Source organism: Peromyscus maniculatus, chromosome 4, assembly GCF_049852395.1.
Source record: "Peromyscus maniculatus bairdii isolate BWxNUB_F1_BW_parent chromosome 4, HU_Pman_BW_mat_3.1, whole genome shotgun sequence".
NCBI lineage: Eukaryota > Metazoa > Chordata > Mammalia > Rodentia > Cricetidae > Peromyscus > Peromyscus maniculatus.
In genome coordinates, this window is record NC_134855.1 from 16,086,310 (window position 1) to 16,104,426 (window position 18,117).

Sequence of the window (18,117 nt, forward strand, 5' to 3'; positions counted from 1 at the left end):
ATCTATCTATCTATCTATATTTTTATTTAATTTTTAATTTTTTTCGTAGACAGTGTTTTTCTTTGTAGCCCTGGCTGTCCTGGAACTAGCTCTGTAGACCAGATTGGATAAAGGAATGTGCCACCACACTTGGCTTCTTTTATTCAGTTTTTAAAACTATGTGTATATTTATGTATGGATATGTGTACCTGAACAAGGGAGGCCAAGGAGGTCAGAAGAGGGATTGGATCCTCTGGAACTAGAATTATAGGCAGTTTTGAGTTATCTGACCTGGATGCTGGGAATCAAACTCAGATCCTCTGCAAGAAGTATACATGTTATTAACTGCTAAACCTTCTTTCCAGTCCTGGATCGAATATTTTCTTGGAGATGGGTTAGCACAGGAGACCTCATAGGTTCCATCTATGTCTCTGCATGACTCAGACTCCACGGGGATTTTTTTTTAAAACCTAGTCTGCTGCAGAGCATATGTGCATATAGTGCTCTTCTGAGGAAATGAACTACTCCTTCTGTCATGAACCAGTAGCGAGTTTTAATTTAGAAAGGGTTTGTTGTGCTGAGGGTTGTTGACCTGGCAGGATTTTAGAAAAGGTCACCTGACCACTGGGTGTCCCCCCCCCCCCCCCCCCCCCGTGTTGTGTGTGTGTTTTCTGGGTATATGTGTTTTGCTTGCATATATGTCTGTGCACCACCCCTTGCATGCCTGATGCCCATGGAGTCCAGAGAGTGTGTTAGATCCCTTGGAACTGGGGTTACAGATGGTTTTAACAGCTGTATCAAATGCTGGGGACTGAACCTGGATCTTCTGCTGAGCAACAAGTACACTTAAACCCCTGAGTCATCTTCTTTTATGTATTTATTGTCTTTCTGAGACAGAGTTTCTCTGTGCAGCCCTGGCTGTCCTGGAACTCACCCTGTAGCCCAGGCTAACCTCGAACTCGGAGATCTGCCTGCCTCTGTCTCCAGAGTGCTGGGATTAAAAAGGTGTGCACCCACCACTACCTGGCCCCCTGAGTCATCTTTCTAGCCTGCTTTTTTTCACTTTTAAAGTACTTTTTCTTCTTTCCATTCCTTTTCTGCTTGCCTTTCCTTATCTTTCCTCTCCTACCTTCTTCCAACCCCTTCTTTTCCCCACTATATATCACGCTGGCCCTGAAGTCTTCTTCCTATGGCCTCAGCTTCCTGAGTGTGGAGATAGCAGGCTTGGCCCTCCATGAACTTTAATGCAATACTTTTACTTTAAAGTAATACTTTTACTTTAAAGCGATTTCAGATTTCAGCAAGTTCGTAACTTGCATTCTACAAAGGATTCTGGTGTATCTTTCATTGCCTGTATCCAAAGGCATAGTTAATTAGGCTAACCCTTCCTAGGATGTATATTTTTAAGTTTTTTAATTCTGAAACACTAACATAAGCTGCTAGTTCTGGCCCTGTTCCTCAAAATACTAACTTGTTTTTTTTCTGGAAATAATGGTATACTGTCCCTAAAAGTAAGGACATTTTTTGAGTAAGTACTGTGTAGTAAACAATCAGTAAATCAATTTTACTGTGATACCATTATCTAATCTTAGTGTATTGCTCAACTTTTGCCAGTTTCTTATTAATACAAATCCTAGTCCTGGATCCTACAATCATTTGGTTGCTTTGCCTTGCTAGTTTCTTTTAATCTACAACATTCCCAGCCTTCTTGTCTTTTCTGACTGTGGGGTAGGAGAGCACAATCTAGATGTTTCATAGAACTTGCTAATAAATTTGCCCAGTGTTTCTCCAGATCTGGTTTGGGTCATCAACCAAATTTATAATGTTGCTTTTCCCTAAATTGTCCTCAGAGGCTATACTTATGGGTCAGGCCATTTTTCTCCTTTTAGTCTACTAGTTAGTTCCTTTTTTGATGGAAGAGGTACTTCATTTTCCCATCAAGCTGTCCATTTGTATGTGTATATGTAGTGTGTGTTTGTGTATGTGATCAGATGTGTGGAGGATAGAGGTTGACAGTGAGTTTCTTTTTCAGTTGTTCTCTACCTTTTAAAAATAGTTTACTATTTTATTTATATGTGTATGGTGTTTTGCCTACTTCTGTGTCTGCATACAGTGCCCAAGGAGGACAGAAGAGGGCATTGGATCTTAAGGAACTGGAGTTACAGATGATTGTTAGCTGACCTGTTGGTTCTGGAAACCAACATGGATCCTCTGTTGGAGTAAGATTACTTTTTAAACACTGAGCATCTCTCCGTTCTCTCTACCTTATCTTTTTAACATCATTTTTTATTCTTTGGGAATTGTACATCATGCACCCCAATCCTGCTCATTTCCCAGTCCCTCCATATCTGCCTCTCACCCCCATAACATTGTTCCCAAAAGAACATTTTAAAAAATACTAATTAGAAACAAAAGAAACAAACAAACAAAAAAATCCACTTTTCTCCTCCACTTTTCCCATCACCAACACCTCTATTTGTCTTAGTGGCATTGGGAACTGTGGTGTGTCACCCAGTAGACGCTTTTTGTCTGGTCAACCCAGCCTGCAAGTGTTCCTTGCAATGAGTTGTTGGTCTGGTTCAAGGTCCCTGGCTTCTGGTCTATCAATACTGAATTCTCACCGAATATGCTGCTGTTGCCCCAAGTCATGGAGATCCTGTGGCTATGGTTCCACAGGACAGGTCCCTTCATGTACTCTGGGAGATCATAGGTGGGGTCGATAGATGTTGGGGTGTGCCAACATAAAGCCCTGGTTGTGGATCTGGGTGATAGCTGACTTGGTCAGTCCAGGGTGCTGGGACCGCCTTCCTTCAGGAGAAGGGTGGGCCAGTTCTTGTATGCCCATGCCATCATGGGGGCTTATGTGGAAGCTCTCCTGCTGCAGGGCCAGCGTGGCACAGTGCCGGGTCAGTACTCTGTGGCCCCCGGTTCTATCTTATTTTTGATCTAAAGTCTCTCCCTCAACTTGGAGCTTACTGATTTGGTTAGGCTGGCTGTCTAGTAAGCCCCAAGGATCGCCTGTCTTTGCCTTCCCAATAGTAGAGTTACAGGCACATATTGCTGTGTTTAGCATTTTACATGGATGCTGAGGATCCAAACTCAGGTCTTTATGCTTGCCTAGAAAGCATTTTTATGGACTAAGCCCATTTCTGAGCCCCAATCTTTTTTTTGTGTGTGTTCCCCCCACCCCCAGGGTTTCTTGTGCAACATTCCTGGCTGTCCTAGAACTCACTTTGTAGACCAGGATGGCTTTGAACTCACCAACATCTTCCTTCCTCTGTCTCCCAAGTGCTGGGACCAAAGGCATGTACCACCACCGCCCAGCTTGCCCCAATCTATTTTTAAGTATTTGCTTATATGTAAGTCGTCTTTCTGTCATTGTAACAAACAACTGAGATAACCAGTTCATAAAAAGAAAATTTATTTGGCTCACTGTTTTAAAAGTTTCAGCCCATAGTCAGTGACCCCTGTTGCTCCAGCAGTTAGCTGAATTTGAGCCTGCAGTAACACATGGTTGGAGTGTGTGACAGAACAAAGCTGTTTACCTCGGGACTGGGAAGTACAAAAGAAAGAGAAAGTGTTCTAGGATCAACTGTCGCATTGCAAGTCATGAACTTCAGTGTTTTGAAGACCTCAATGGGTTCCATAAGGGCTTACCACCTCTTAAAACACCGTACTGGAGACTAAGACTTTAACACAGGACTTTTGGAGATCTTTAAGATCCAAACTGGAAGCTAGGTATTTGTTGGGACAAGGCCTTTAATCCCAGCACTCAGGTAGTTGAGCCAGGAAGATGGCAAGTTCAAGACGAACCTGAGGCCTTGCCTTAAAAACAAGTAAACCAGAAAGAATCAAGCCATAGCAATTTGTAAACTCTGTTATGAATCTTTAGGCCTTGCTGTTACCATTATTTCACTACTTGTGTCAGCCTAGGTTTGGCTAGTCATGGACACTGTTCAGCTGCATATCCCCAGGCTTTGGATTTGACCCATCATTTTCTGCAGATCTTGTGGTTGGACTGGATGTCCAAGGTTCATCTTACCTGTTCCATTCGCTGGCCCGTGTTGGTTGCTTGTAAGGAGCTCTCAGTCTTTTAATTGGAGTATGGTAGTGAGTAAGCAGCTTGATTTATGTCTTCCTATTTCCTCCCCTACCTTTTGGCTATTTATCTCAGTGTTACTTGTTTTGAACAATTAAACATGCCACTTTTCAGAGTTGTATAGAGTTATTCTGCTGTGTGTAAAGAATGAAGGAATGTTGAAAGTATTTTTGCTATGTGCTATGATTTCCCCCTATGTTAAAATGCTTTTATTATATTTTGATTAGAGTTTTTAAAAACAAGATGCTCTGTGTGCCCACCAGTACTTCCATTTCTTGTTTTGTATTCTTTCTTTTAGCTTTCCTCTCCCATAAGCTGGTGGTTAATTAGCATGTTAGTCTGCACCTTTTGAAGTAGCCTGAAAATGTAAATGTAATAATGCTTCAGCAGTTGGCTGACTTGTTTTGATTCTTCAATTGCAAATCCTTTCCTAGTCCAAGGTGTTTTTCTGTTGCCGCTTCAGAGCTTGTCCCATTCCCAGGATGGGGAAGAAGTAAGAATTTCTGTGTCTGTGTGTGTTTCCCAGAGAAGTATGCCCTGCATTGCCATTGTGGCTTATTACCATCATTGGTACACCATCTGTTGTCCATGGGAATGTAGAAGCTCAACTCTGACGGTGAGGCTTCTGGGAGAGTGCTGGAAGTTAAGGAGATACATAAGGCAACTATTAATGTGGCAGAAAGGGAGCTACACCTTTGCAAAAGCATGCATACAGCTCCAATGCTGGGACAGTTTCCATCCTGTTCTATTCTTTAGACCTCATCCCATCCTTCTGTATGCTTCCTGTGTGCAGGGATCAGAGTTGTCTGATTTTGGATTGTAATCTTTAATATACTATGATGATTATCACAGAAGTCTCTCTTCTTTTCCCTCCTCACTGTTGAACCAGTGAGTTTAGTGCAGGCAGAGAAGATGAACAGATTCTCTTTGGCTAAAAGTGCATTTTATGCCTGAAGCTGTAGATGGTCTATCGAGGGTAGTTCATTTCCATCTCAGGAAGATATCAGTCCATAGGACCTGTATTTTACCCTTTTGTTTTTCAGTGTCCATTGTGAAAAACCATGTGCTGGCCAGAAGGATGGGACCCTTGTGTATCCCATTCAGTGGAGCATATTCCAGGCAGTGATTGGGGAAAATAAACCAGGGAAATGGCTCAGTGGATGAAATGCTTGTCGTGCAAGTATAAGCATGGGTGTTCAAATCCCCAGCCCCACATAAAAGCCAGGCAGGTAACTGCCTATAATCCCAACTCTTGAGGAGACAGGTTTCCAGATGAAGCTAGATTAGCTCAGTTGGCTAGCTCTGGGCTCTAGAGACCCTGCCTCAGTAATAATGTAGAGTACAATGTATTGAGAAAGATATCCGGCCTCTCCAATGCTGGGCTGCAGCAAGTTCTGCCAACAGCAGAGACTGACAGTGAGCCCCAGAAATGTCTCATTCCCCTGGGTGACCAGCCAATATCACATTGGTGCACTGTATTGATGACATTGTGCTGATTGGACCAAGTGAACAAGAGGTTGTTAGTAACCAGTATGCTTATCAGAAGATAGGAAATAAATTCTTCTATCTCAGTGAAATTTTTAGGAGTCAGTGGTGTGGGGCATGCAGAGATATTCCTTCTAAGGTGAAGGATAAGTTATTGCCCTTGATTTCTCCCATCACCAAGTTTGTTTGAATGATTGGCTGAAGCTTTTGTCAGAAGATGGCCTACTGAAAAGGAGTTGGAGATGCCTGATATCCCTTGTCTTTAGTGTTGATGAAAGGATTTTAAGGCTCAGGGAAATTGGAATGCTAGAGTGGGGACGCTGCATAAAACCACATCCTCCACATTGGGAAGGCCCGGAAGACACGCTCTTCATAAGATGCAAATGGCAAGAGGGGAACCAGTGCATCGAAGAGCTCTGTTGTTGTCCTTTTCTTGTGCCACACCTTAGCGTTGCAGAAAACCAAAATAAATAAATAAATAAATAAATAAATAAATTTAAAAAAAAGTTATTTGAAGAAGTTGCCCAAATGCCTATGGTTTCTCCCCATTACAATGCTATCTGCTGCCAAGTATGCACCTGTAGCCTCATGGGGTGTGCCCTATGATTGATTGACTGAGGAAAAGAAGACTAGGGCCTGGTTTACTGATGGTTCTTCATGTTACACAGGCACCACCCAGAAGTGGGCAGCTGCAGCATTGCAAACCCTTTCTGGGACAATCCTGAAAAACACTGAAGGGAAATGTTCATAGTGAGCAGAAGTTTGGGTATTACACATGGTCATACATTTTGTTTGGAAGGAGAAATGGCCAGATATACAATTGTTTTCTGATTCATGGGCTGTCCCTGTGGTGGTTTGAAAGAAAATTGTCCCCAAAGGGAGTGGCACAATTAGGAGGCGTGGCTTTATTGGAGTGGATATGGCCTTGTTGGAGGAAGTGTGTCACTGTGGGAGTGGCCTTTGAGGGCTCATATATGCTCAAGCAACTCCCAGGGAGTTAGTTGCCTGCAAGATGTAGAACTCTCAGCTCTTTCTCCAGCACAGCTGCCATGTCCCGCCATAATGATAATGGACTAAACCTCTGAAAATGTAAGCTACCCCAATTAAATATTTTTTTATTTATAAGAAACACCGTGGTCATGGTGTCTCTCTCTCTCTCTTTTTTCTTAAGAGATTTTCTATTCATTTTACATATCAACCATGGATTCCCCTGTACTCCCTCCTCCCACCTCCCAACCTTTCCCCCCAACCCACCCCCTATTCCTACCTTTTCCAAGGCAAAGTCTCCCCTGGGGAGTCAGCAGAGCCTGGTACATTCAGATGAGGCAGGTCCAAGCCCTTCCTCCCTGTACCAAGGCTGAGCAAAGTATCTCAGCATAGGCACTAGGTTCCAAAAAGCTGGCTTATGCACTAAGGACAGATCCCAGTCTCACTGCCTGGGGGCCCCCTAAACAGTTCAAGCTAAACAACTGTTTCACTTATCCAGAAGGCCTAGTCCAGTAGGTCATGGTGTCTCTTAACAGCAATAGAAACCCTAACTAAGACAGAAGTCAATGGATTGGCTGGATGAGGGACTTGGAAAGGCCATGATTGGAAAATTGGTGAGAAAGACATCTGGGGAAGAAGTATGTGGATAGATCTCTCCAAATAAGCAAAGGATGTGAAGATACTTGTGTCCCATGTAAATACTCACCAAAAGATGACTCCAGCTGAGGAGGACTTCAGTAATCAAGTTGATAGGATGACCCATTCTGTGGACAGTCAGCCACTTTCTTCAGCCATCCCTGTCATTGCCCAATGGGCCCATGAACAAAGTGGTCATGGTGGCAGAGATGGGGGTTATGCATGGGCTTGACAACATGGACTTCCACTCACCAAGGCTGATCTGGCTACAGCTACTGCTGAGTGTCAGATCTGTCAGCAGCAAAGACCAACACTGAGCACCAGATATGGTACCATTCCCTGGGGTGACCAGCCAGCAACCTATTGGCAGGTTGACTACATTGGACTACTTCTTCCATGGAAAGGACAGTGCTTTATCCTTACTGGAGTAGATACTTATTCTGGTTATGGATTTGCCTTTCCTGCATATAATGCTTCTGCCAAAACTGCCATCCATAGACTTGTAGAATACCTTATCTACACAGAATTGCTTCTGACCAAGGAACTTACTTCACAGCCAGAGAAGTGTGACAGTGGCCCCATGGTCATGGAATCCATAATCATGGAACATGGATTATGTTCCCCACCCTCATAAACTGTTGCTGATAGAAAGATGGAATGACCTTTGGAAGACCCAGTTATAGTACTAATTAGGTGCAGCCAGGGCTGGGCCAGGGTTCTCCAGAAGGCTTTGAATCAGCATCCATGGCAGGGTTTCTCCCATAGCCAGGATCCATGGGTCTAGGAATCAAGCGGTGGAAAAGGGGATAATTCTACTCACTATCACCCCTAGTGACCTATTAGTAAAATTTTTACTTCCTGTTCCAGCAACCTTAAATTCTGCTGGCCTAGAAGTTTGGGCTCCAGAGGGTAGATTGAGTGCTCCTGCCTCACAACAAACATTGCATTGAACTGGAAGCTCAGACTTCCCCATGGTCTCTCTGGGCTTCTAATGCCTTTAAGCCAACAGTCTGCAGTGTTGGGGTGTGATTGATGCAGATTAGCAAAGAGAAATTGGATTGCTTCACCACAGTGGAGGTAAGAAAGATTAGGTCTGGAGTTCAGGAGATCCTTTAAGGGCATCTCTTGGTGCTACCATGTTGTGTGATTAAAATTAATGGGAAACTACAGCAACCTTATCCAAGCAGGAAAATAAAGGGCACAGACTCCAGGAATGAAGGTGTGGGCCACTCCTCTAGGAAAAGAACTAAGACCCGTTGAGGTGCTTGCTGAGGTTGGAAGAAATAGAGAATGGGTTGTAGGGTTGATTATCAATATCAGCAAAGACCCCATGACCAGTTACAGAAGGAGGATTATAATTAACATGAATGTTTTGTTGTATTTTTTAAGAATGTGTGGTACAGATACTTGTTTTCTTTCCTCGATTTCTTAATCATGTAATGTAACATCAATCAGAATATTTAAGTTTGAGATACTAAAAGAATGCCCTTCGGGGGACATTTCTACCTATCCTAAATTTATAATGTATTTGTGGTTGTATAAGGGATCACATTGTATAAGTATATCACATTAGGCATAATTATGAGCTGGTTATTGTTTTCATTTGGAAATTAAGCATGACATAAGGAGATATGATTCTGTGTCAAGCTGACAAGGGGTGGACTTGTGATGGCTATTATTGGTTGCTAACTTGGCTACACATGGAATTAACTAAAATCTAAATGGCTGAGCACATGGGTGAGGGTTTTTTTTTTTTTTTTTTTTTTTTTTAATCTTTTGAAGTGGCAAGACCCACATCTAATCTGGATCTTTGAGGTGGAAGGTCCACCTTTAATCCTGGCCACACCTGCTGCTGGCAGTCTATATAAAGGACACAGAAGAAGGAAACTTGCACTTTTTGCCTGCTTGCTCTTGCTCTCATTGACAAGTCCATTCCTTTGTTGGATTAGAGCATATTTCTTGGGGATTCTGGTGTATACTGAAGACCAGTCTTGTGGACTGAAAAAGTACTGGATTCTTGGACCTTTTGTTTGTAAACTGCCATTGTTGGACTAGCTGGACCACATCATGGATGGTATTCTAATAAGTCCCATATATATATTTTTGTTCTATCAGTTCTGTTCCTCTAGAGAACCCTGACCAATAAAACACCAAAAGCACAAACAACCAAAAAAGAAAAAAAGAAAGAAAAAAAAAAAGACAGATTGAACTTTGAAATTAAAAGGTTCTATATGTCAAAAGATACTATGAAGGGAATAAAAGTCCAATCGGCAGGAAGGGACAGAATTATTTGGAAACTTATCTTTTGACAAGAGATTGGTGTTTATATTATATGAAGAAGTGTTGTAATTAAACAGCAGTGAAACAGGCACCTTACCTGCATGTAGTCTGCACCATGTGAGTACAGTGCCCAGGGAAGTTGAGAAAGGGCATCTGTTCCCCTGGAACTGGAGTTACAGACAGTCCTGAGCCAACATGTGGGTTATTGGAGTCAAACCTAGGCCCTCTGCAAGAACAGCACATTCTCTTAACTGCTGGGCTATGTCTCTAGCCCTGTGGAAGAACAACTATTGCTCTTAGCCTGTGAGTATCTCTCCAGCTCCAACAGAATTTTTTGGGAAAAAAGATCTATTTTTACTTTGCATTCATCTTTGTGTATATGTTTGTCAATGCCATGTGTAGGTAGGTGCCCACAGAGGCTGGAAGAGGGCTTTGAAATAGAATCACAGGTTGTTGGCTTTTAAGATGTGGGTTCTGGGAATTGAACTCGTCTTCTGGAAGAACAGTAAGTTCTCTTAACTGCTAAGCAATCCTTCTGTTCCTGTGAGCCAAGGATTTGAATAGACATTCCTTTAATGATTGTATACAGACAGCCAGATGAACAAATGCTCAGCATGAGTAATTATAACAGAAATACAAATCAAGCAAATGAGGATACTACCTTACACACTAAGATGATTAATATTGAAGAAGCAGTGTGTTGGTAAGGAGAGATTGCTGGTATTCTTCTGTACTGTGGTTAGGGTGTAAACAATACATCTGTTATAGAAAACATTGTAGTGGCTCCTCCAGAGATTAAATATGCATGGCTGTGAGATCCCATAGCTTACTCTGGGTGTGTACTTAAAACAGCTGAAATCAGGAACTCAAACAGATGTTGCACATCTACATTCCTAGTAGCATTGTCACTGTAGCCCAAAGATGGGAACAACCCAGTTGTTCAGTGACTATGTAAACAAAATATAGACTATCCATACAGTTGGAATAGTACTCTCTTTAATAAAAAGGGAGGGAATTTTGTAGTATGGTTCAGGATGGATGAACCTTGAAGATAGTAAGTGAAACAAACCATTTCTAAAGGACAAATACATGATTCCATTCATGTAGGGTCACTATAATAGTCAATCATAAAGACAGAGTACAACAATAGATGCTATTAGCCAAGGAATTGGAGATATGAAGTTGGTGTTTAATGGGAACAGAGTTGAGTTTTACAAGATGTAAAGAGCTATGGAGATGGATGTGGGGCTCGTTCTTCAAACTTTAGGAACAGTTTAATGGCTGTAAGTTAATTGACTAAGATGGGAAGTTTTGTGTTGTGTTGGATGAGAATGGCTCCTGTGTGCTCCCCAGGTCATGGTTGAAGGAAGGATTAGGAGATGTGGCCTTGGAGGGGGTGTGTCATTGAGGGTGGGCTTTGAGGTTTCCAAAGCTTGAACAAGGCCCAGTCAGTCATTCAGTCTCTGTTTCTGTGTCTGTCTCTGTGTGTTTCTCAGCCTGCTGACCGGGCTGTAAACTCTTAGCTCCTTCCCCAGCACCATACCTGCTTGCCACCACACTCCCAGCCATAACAGCCATGGACTAACCCTCTGAAATGGTTAGCAAGCCCCCAATTAAATGCTTTCTTTTATAAGCTGCCTTGGTCATGGTGTCTCTTCACAGCAACAGTAACTACAACTAAGGCACGTTTTATGATATATTTTTTTTAAGCCAATCTTTGAAAATAATTAATTCCAAAGACCAGTTGGAGTTTTCACTCTTTTTTTTTTTTTTTTTTTTTTTTGGTTTTTCGAGACAGGGTTTCTCTGTGTAGCTTTGCGCCTTTCCTGGAACTCTCTTTGGAGACCAGGCTGGCCTCAAACTCCAAGTGCTGGGATTAAAGACGTGCGCCACCACCGCCCGGCAAGGAGTTTTCACTCTTAATTGGACATTATGGATTGTTGCTATGCTGCAGTGGAACCTTCAGGGAGAAACTCCTTTGTACCATGTGGCCCATCATCTTTAGACACTCAAAGATGAGAAGTGTTGCATTTGCCTGTGTGTCTTGGTGTTTGGGCTCTGTGTGGGTTGGTGGGGGCCATAGGAGGCCTAAAGTAGCCATGGGCTTGTCAGACAGACAAGAGGAAGGTAGAGTTGACCCAGTACTTTGTAGGTTCTGATTTGTGGGAACAAAGCACCTGAGGGCTGTGACAGCATCTGTGGTAGTCTTAGGGAGAGTGTTTTCCTGTGCACCCAACTGCTTTTCCCTCTCTCACTTCCTGTTAGCCCTGTCTACTTTGTGAAACCTGGAACCAGCTTGCCTGCCTGCCTGCCTGCCTGCCTGCTGGCACTCCTCTTACTCTTTCTCCTTCTCTTTTTCCTTTTCCTCCTTGAGGGTTGTTGGAGAGATGGCTCACTAGTTAAGAGCACTGACTGCTCCTCCAGAGGTCCTGAGTTCAGTTCCAGCAACCACATGGTGGCTCACAACCATTGCTAGTAGGGTCTGATGCCCTCTTCACCATAAAGGTGTACATGCAGATAGAACACTCAAATACCTAAATAAAAAAAAAACTTAAAAAAAATTAAAAACCCTTTATTATTATGTGTATGTGATGTGGCGCATGCATGGCATGCCACAGTGTGCATATGGAGGCCAAAGGAAAGCTTTGTGGAGTCCCCTTCCACCTGTACCGGGTCTGGGTATTAAACTCAGGTCATCAGGCTTCCAGAGCAATCTTGCCTGTTGAGCCATCTTGCCAGCCCTGCCCTGCTCCCTTCACTACCACACTGATGGCATCCTAGTACCCTAGCCTTTGTGTTATCCTTCCCTGCTTGTTCTTTCCTTACTGATATATGCTGGTGTATCTTAAAATGTCCTGAAGTACTGGTTAGTGTCATAGTATCTTAGTTACTTTCCTATTGCTGTGACACAATACCATGACCAGAGCAGCTTGTAGAAGTTAGAGTTTATTTTATGCTTATGGTTCCTATCATAGCAAGGAGTATGATGGCAGGCAGGAATGATGCTGGAGCAGCTGAGAACTCACATCCTGATCTAGAAACAAGTAGAAAGCATGTACTGAGGGTGGTACACTGGAGATGGCTGAGAGGTTTTTGAAACCTCCTCCAACAAGATCACACCTCTTAATCTCTTTCAAATTGCCACTAACTGGGAACTAAGTATTCAAATGCCTGATACTTATGGGGACCATCTCATTCAAACCCCCATGCTGGGGTTCTTGCTTCAATGCTCTGTGTACCAGACACTACCCCTTGAGTCTTTTCTTTTCTTTTCTTTTTGGTTTTTCGAGACAAGGTTTCTCTATGTAGCTTTGCGCCTTTCCTGGAACTTGCTTTGGAGACCAGGGTGGCCTCCAACTCACAGAGATCCGCCTGGCTCTGCCTCCCAAGTGCTGGGATTGAAAGCGTGCACCACCACCGCCCGGCGAGTCTTTTCTAAACTGCCAGTGTTCATAGGATTTCCCTCTCCTGGGCCTAGACCCTCCACCTGAAGGCCTCTCCTGGAACATGGCAGCAGCTCCCCCCCCCCCCCCCAGCTACGTGTTCATAATGCCCAGGTGCCTAATAGATCATATATATCTATGAACAGATGCAGTGCCCTGGTCTGTTACATTAACCATCATGATTTACTGTGATGAGTTAAGAAAAGACACTACTGAAGAGTTACTACTGAGAAGGTGCTTCTTTGGCTCCCTGTAACCCTTTATTGAGTGAGGAGTTGGCGGCTATGGAGATGGTGCTGCAAGCATTGTTATATGACTCACCTATTTTAGATGCTTAATGCTTGTGCATGTTCTCCATCCTTTCTTTTTCTTTGTTGTAGAATTAATAAAACATGATGGCTTACTCTATGCTATAGTAGTGATTTTTGATTTGGAATTAAAAAGTAAAACAAACTAACAATCAGAAAAAATGCAAAGAAAATTTTTTCTTTGCTCAAAAGGTTCTGGAGTTCATGAGAACCCCTCTCTATTTTCTTGTTGTCACTTCTTGTTTAAAAAACGTTACTCAGCCGGGCGGTGGTGGCGCACGCTTTCAATCCCAGCACTCGGGAGGCAGAGGCAGGCGGATCTTTGTGAGTTCGAGGCCAGCCTGGTCTACAGAGCGAGATCCAGGAAAGGTGCAAAGCTACACAGAGAAACCATGTCTTGGAAAAAAAAATTACTCCAAGCCCCTACAACTGACTGTTAAAGTGAGCTAGACAGTATTTCAGGGGTTTTCTTTCTGTTTAATGCTCGAATGTTTGGGGAAAGGTCCCAGAAAATGGATATACACAGAGGCCACCTATGAGTGAGATTTCCATATCCTGGAAAGACTAGTTGCTCACTCCATGGTGGGTGGTTTTCCTTCTCACCTTGGGTCATTCCTGGTGCACACATGCTCCTTTCAGGCATATGATGAGAGGAGAGGACTTTTTCAGGGCAGAGCTTATATTCAAGGCCATGGTGACTATTAGTAGGCAGGTCTTAAGGCCTTGTTTCTGATTGATGATTTGTGGTTTTTCTGTCTAGAAGGTGGAGGCAGTAATGTTTATTCGGTTTATCTTCATTGGTACATGGTCTTCTTGGCAGTGTTTCAGCTTTCTCAGTTTGTCCCAAGTAAGCAGTTCCTGTTATACGCTTGTGTTGATGCCTGTAGAAGTGTGTCTGAAGTAACAGGGTTTGCTGATATTTTGGTAATAAATTTTATAGCCTGTCTTCTACCTCTAAAAACATTTGAATGGTGTTTCTTTTCCTTTCTTGTCCCCTTTTGACTTTTTTTTTTTTTAGCTTGCTTGCCTTTTGTTTTAGCAGCTGCAGTATCTCGGAAGAAAAAACGAAGAATGGGAACTTATAGCTTAGTTCCCAAGAAAAAGACCAAAGTATTAAAGCAAAGGACGGTGATTGAGATGTTTAAGAGCATAACTCATTCCACTGTGGGCGCTAAGGTAAGAGTGGTATGGGAGTTGTGTGCCACATATTCTGGGAAATGTCTTCCTGGCTCCAAAAGTCTCTTCGGCCAAAAGAACATTTTGAGGTTATTACTAATTTAATGACCTTCATCATCATGGAAGGCCTAGAGTTCTTGAACTCCTCTGCTATAGTATAGTTGTATGTAGGTGACTTATTGAAGACCCCCAACACATACTCCAGGAGTCCTTCTTTCAGGGTTATTCTTCAGGTGGTAGTTCCATTCTGCCCCTAGTACTGGCAGACCTTCACATCTCCTATCTGTTGAGTTCATAGTGAGGTAGTTTTTATGTGCTGGGCAACAGTACTTCGAGAGCCATGCATTACTGTGTTCCAGGGTGAAAAAGCCTTGGGTGACAGTGCCCTGCATGTAAACGGGGAAAGCTTGGAGATGGACTCAGAAGATGAAGACTCAGATGAGCTGGAGGATGATGAGGACCATGGAGCTGAGCAGGCTGCTGCATTTCCTACCGAGGACAGTAGGACTTCTAAAGAGAGCATGTCTGAGACTGACCGCGCTGCAAAGGTAGGACTCCAATTCCTCAGCTGGTAGCACTAGTGAATGAAATCATAAAGTTGACTTTAGGTTCTAAGAGGTAGTGCTTTGCGCATTGTTATGCACTAGTGTTTTTTTTTTTCTTGCTTTTCATTTAACATTCATAAAAAATTAACTGTGCATGGTGGTACATGCCTTTAATCCCAGCACTCAGGAGGCAGAAGCAGGCGGATTTCTGAGTTCAAGGCCAGCCTGGTTTATATAGTGAGTTCCCAGCCTGCCAGAACTACAGAGAACACAAAAAGGAAAAAAAAATTAAATGACTGTCAGCTAGCAAAAGAACCAAGAAACAAAAGGCAAACCAAAAAGAAAATGTGACCAGTGGAAAATAGAATCAGATGACTAGAATAAATCTTACTGAGTCAGCAATAGTTTTGTTATGTAAACTGTTTTGAAGAATAAATATAGAAAAAGCACTGTGGCTCATTCTTAGGCAACATTCCCATAAAATCTCTTAATAGTAAAATACAGCTGTGTGTTAAAATAGTAATGATCAGAAAAGATTAATTCATTCTTAGGAATCTCTTAACTGGATTTACTAAATCGACAAAGAAAAGCCACAAAGTGTACATATGTATAAAGGACTTTTTTTGTTTTGTTTTTTGAGACAGGGTTTTTCTGTGTGTAGCCCTACCTGTCCTGGAACTCACTCTGTAGACCAGGCTAGCTTTGAACTCAGAAATCTGTTGTTGTTGGTTTTTTACTCTATTTTGGGGGAGAAGGGGGCGGCTGCCACCCAGCTCCCAAATAAATCACTCATAGAGGCTCTTAATTGTGAATGCCTTAGCTTGGCTTCATTTCTTGCCAGCTGTCCTTAACTTAAACTATCCCTCTACTTTTTGCCTCTGGGCTTTTCCTATTCTCTTCTGTAAATCTTACTCTTACTCCATGGCTTGCTGTGTAGCTGGCCCCTGGAGTCCTTCTCTATCTCTGGTTCCTAGATCTTAGATCTCTCCTCCCAGTTTTCTCCTATATATACTCTCTGCCTGCCAACCCCGCCTATCTTTTCTTTTGCCTTGCTATTGGCCAGTTCTTTATTAAACCATCAGGTGTTTTACACAGGCACAGGAACACAGCTTCACAGAGTTAAACAAATGCAACATAAACAAAAGTAACACACCTTCAAATAATATTCTACTACAGAAATCTGCCTGCCTGTGCCTCCCAATGCTAGAATTAAAGGTGTGCATCACCAATGCCCAGCTTCCAGCTGGTGTTTTCAGTGATAAGTTAGGAATGATGTCATGTACCTATAGTCCCATATACTTGGGAGACTGAGGCAGTAGGATTTATTGAGCTGAAGTGTTTGAGACTAACCAGTGTTGCGTTCTAAGAGTCCATCATACAACTAAATAGGCAAGAATGCCTCCTGCTTTAGTGCCAGCACTAAGATTGTTGTGGTTAGTTTTGTTTTTATATAAGCAGAACCACACAGTGTATGTCTTTTTATTTGTTTGATTTTGTTATTGTCTTAACAGCTTATTTCACCCACTATGTTTGGAGCTTTGTTAATTTTCATTCTTGCAGAATCCAGGTGGTCAGGGATCTCTGAAACGGTTTAAAGAGACCTGTAAGACTGGAACTGGCATTCTGTTGTCTGCCTCTTGTGTCCTTGGAGAGTTATTTGTGTTGCTGTCTTTGCATTGGTGCCCAATTAACTGTTCATGTAATTGTGAATCTCAGCCCAAGGCTACTGGAATAAGGTGTCAGTAGGCAAATTAACAAAAGTACTTCATAGTTCTTAGTAATCCTTTTTAAGAGTATATGCATCCTGAGACTGTACTTGAGTTCTACTATGATACAGTGTTCCTTTATTAGATTCTCTTCCTATTTTGATGTCCATTACACTCTTTATGGGCACTCCATATAAGGCAGTTTGATGTGACAATCCCACTAATATCTTGTGCACAGATGACTTCTTGATGCACACTGGGAGTAAGTCACTGTGCCTGTTAATCCATAGACACTGCTAGACAGGTTCGTGAGGGTTGGAGGTGTTTATATCTCTGTCAGCTCCTTCTGAGCACCGTTTGCTGCGTTGGCTTGCAGTCTTGCCATTCTTGCTACTGCCCATTTAGTGAGTACATAGTGCTAGTACATTATAGTTGTAATGTACCTTTTTCTAAGTTCTAGGAGATTTAATACTGTTCTTTATGTCTGTTCTTCATTTGGATGAGAACAATGAACATTTTCTATTGTTGTGAAGAGATACCATGATCATGGAAACTCTTTTTTTAAAGATTTATTTAATTAGGTATACAATATTCTGTCTATGTATATTCCTAGAGGCCAGAAGAGGACACCAGATCTCACTATAGATGGTTGTGAGCCACCATGTGGTTGTTGGGAATTGGACTCAGGACCTCTGGAAGAGCTGCCAGTGCTATTAACCTCTGAACCATCTCTCCATCCCCAATGATGGCAACTCTTATAAAAGCAATCATTTAATTCAGGCTTGCTTCCAGTTTCAGAGGGTTAGTCCATTATCATAGTGGGGCATGTAAGGACATGGTGCTGGAGAAGTAGCTGAGAGTTCTACATCTGGATCCACAGGCATCAGGAAGAAGAGAGTCTGGGCCTAGTGTGGGCTTTTGAAATTTCAGAGCCCATCCCCAATGACACTTCCTCCAACGAGGCCATATCTCCTAATCTTTATAATAATTTCATATAGTGCCATTCTCTGGTGACTAAGCATTCAAATATATGAGCTTATGAGGGTCATTCTTTTTTGGTTTTTCAAGACAGGGTTTCTCTGAGTAGCTTTGCGCACCTTTCCTGGATCTCGCTTTGGAGACCAGGCTGGCCTCGAACTCAGAGATCCACCTGCCTCTCAAGTGCTAGGATGCTGGGATTGAAGGCGTGTGCCTCCACCGCCTGGCAATGGGGTCATTCTTAGTAAAACCACCACAGATGCATTCTTTTGTGAAGAACTGACCAAGTATCAACCATTTGTTTATTAGAGATTAGGTTGCCTGTCTTTTTAGAAACTCTTTTTTTTTTTTTTTTTTTTTTTTTTGAGACAGGGTTTCTCTGTGTAGCTTTGCGCCTTTCCTGGAACTCACTTGGTAGCCCAGGCTGGCCTCGAACTCACAGAGATCCGCCTGGCTCTGCCTCCCGAGTGCTGGGATTAAAGGCGTGCGCCACCA

General features: G+C 42.6%; 1 protein-coding gene across 20 annotated transcripts in view; it reads left to right on the plus strand.

Annotated features, from left to right (window-relative positions):
- The window catches only part of Ehmt1 (euchromatic histone lysine methyltransferase 1), a 174,022-nt gene that overhangs the window by 83,210 nt on the left and 72,695 nt on the right, over nt 1-18,117 (plus strand). For 11 of the 20 annotated variants that reach the window (XM_076569286.1, XM_076569297.1, XM_076569287.1 and 8 more), the window contains 2 exons: nt 14,236-14,393; nt 14,753-14,941. In XM_076569286.1, coding sequence (XP_076425401.1) covers nt 14,236-14,393; nt 14,753-14,941 — 347 coding nt within the window. The remainder of the gene's footprint in view (nt 1-14,235; nt 14,394-14,752; nt 14,942-18,117) is intronic. The other 9 variants (XM_076569288.1, XM_076569289.1, XM_076569296.1 and 6 more) reach the window with 2 other exon arrangements.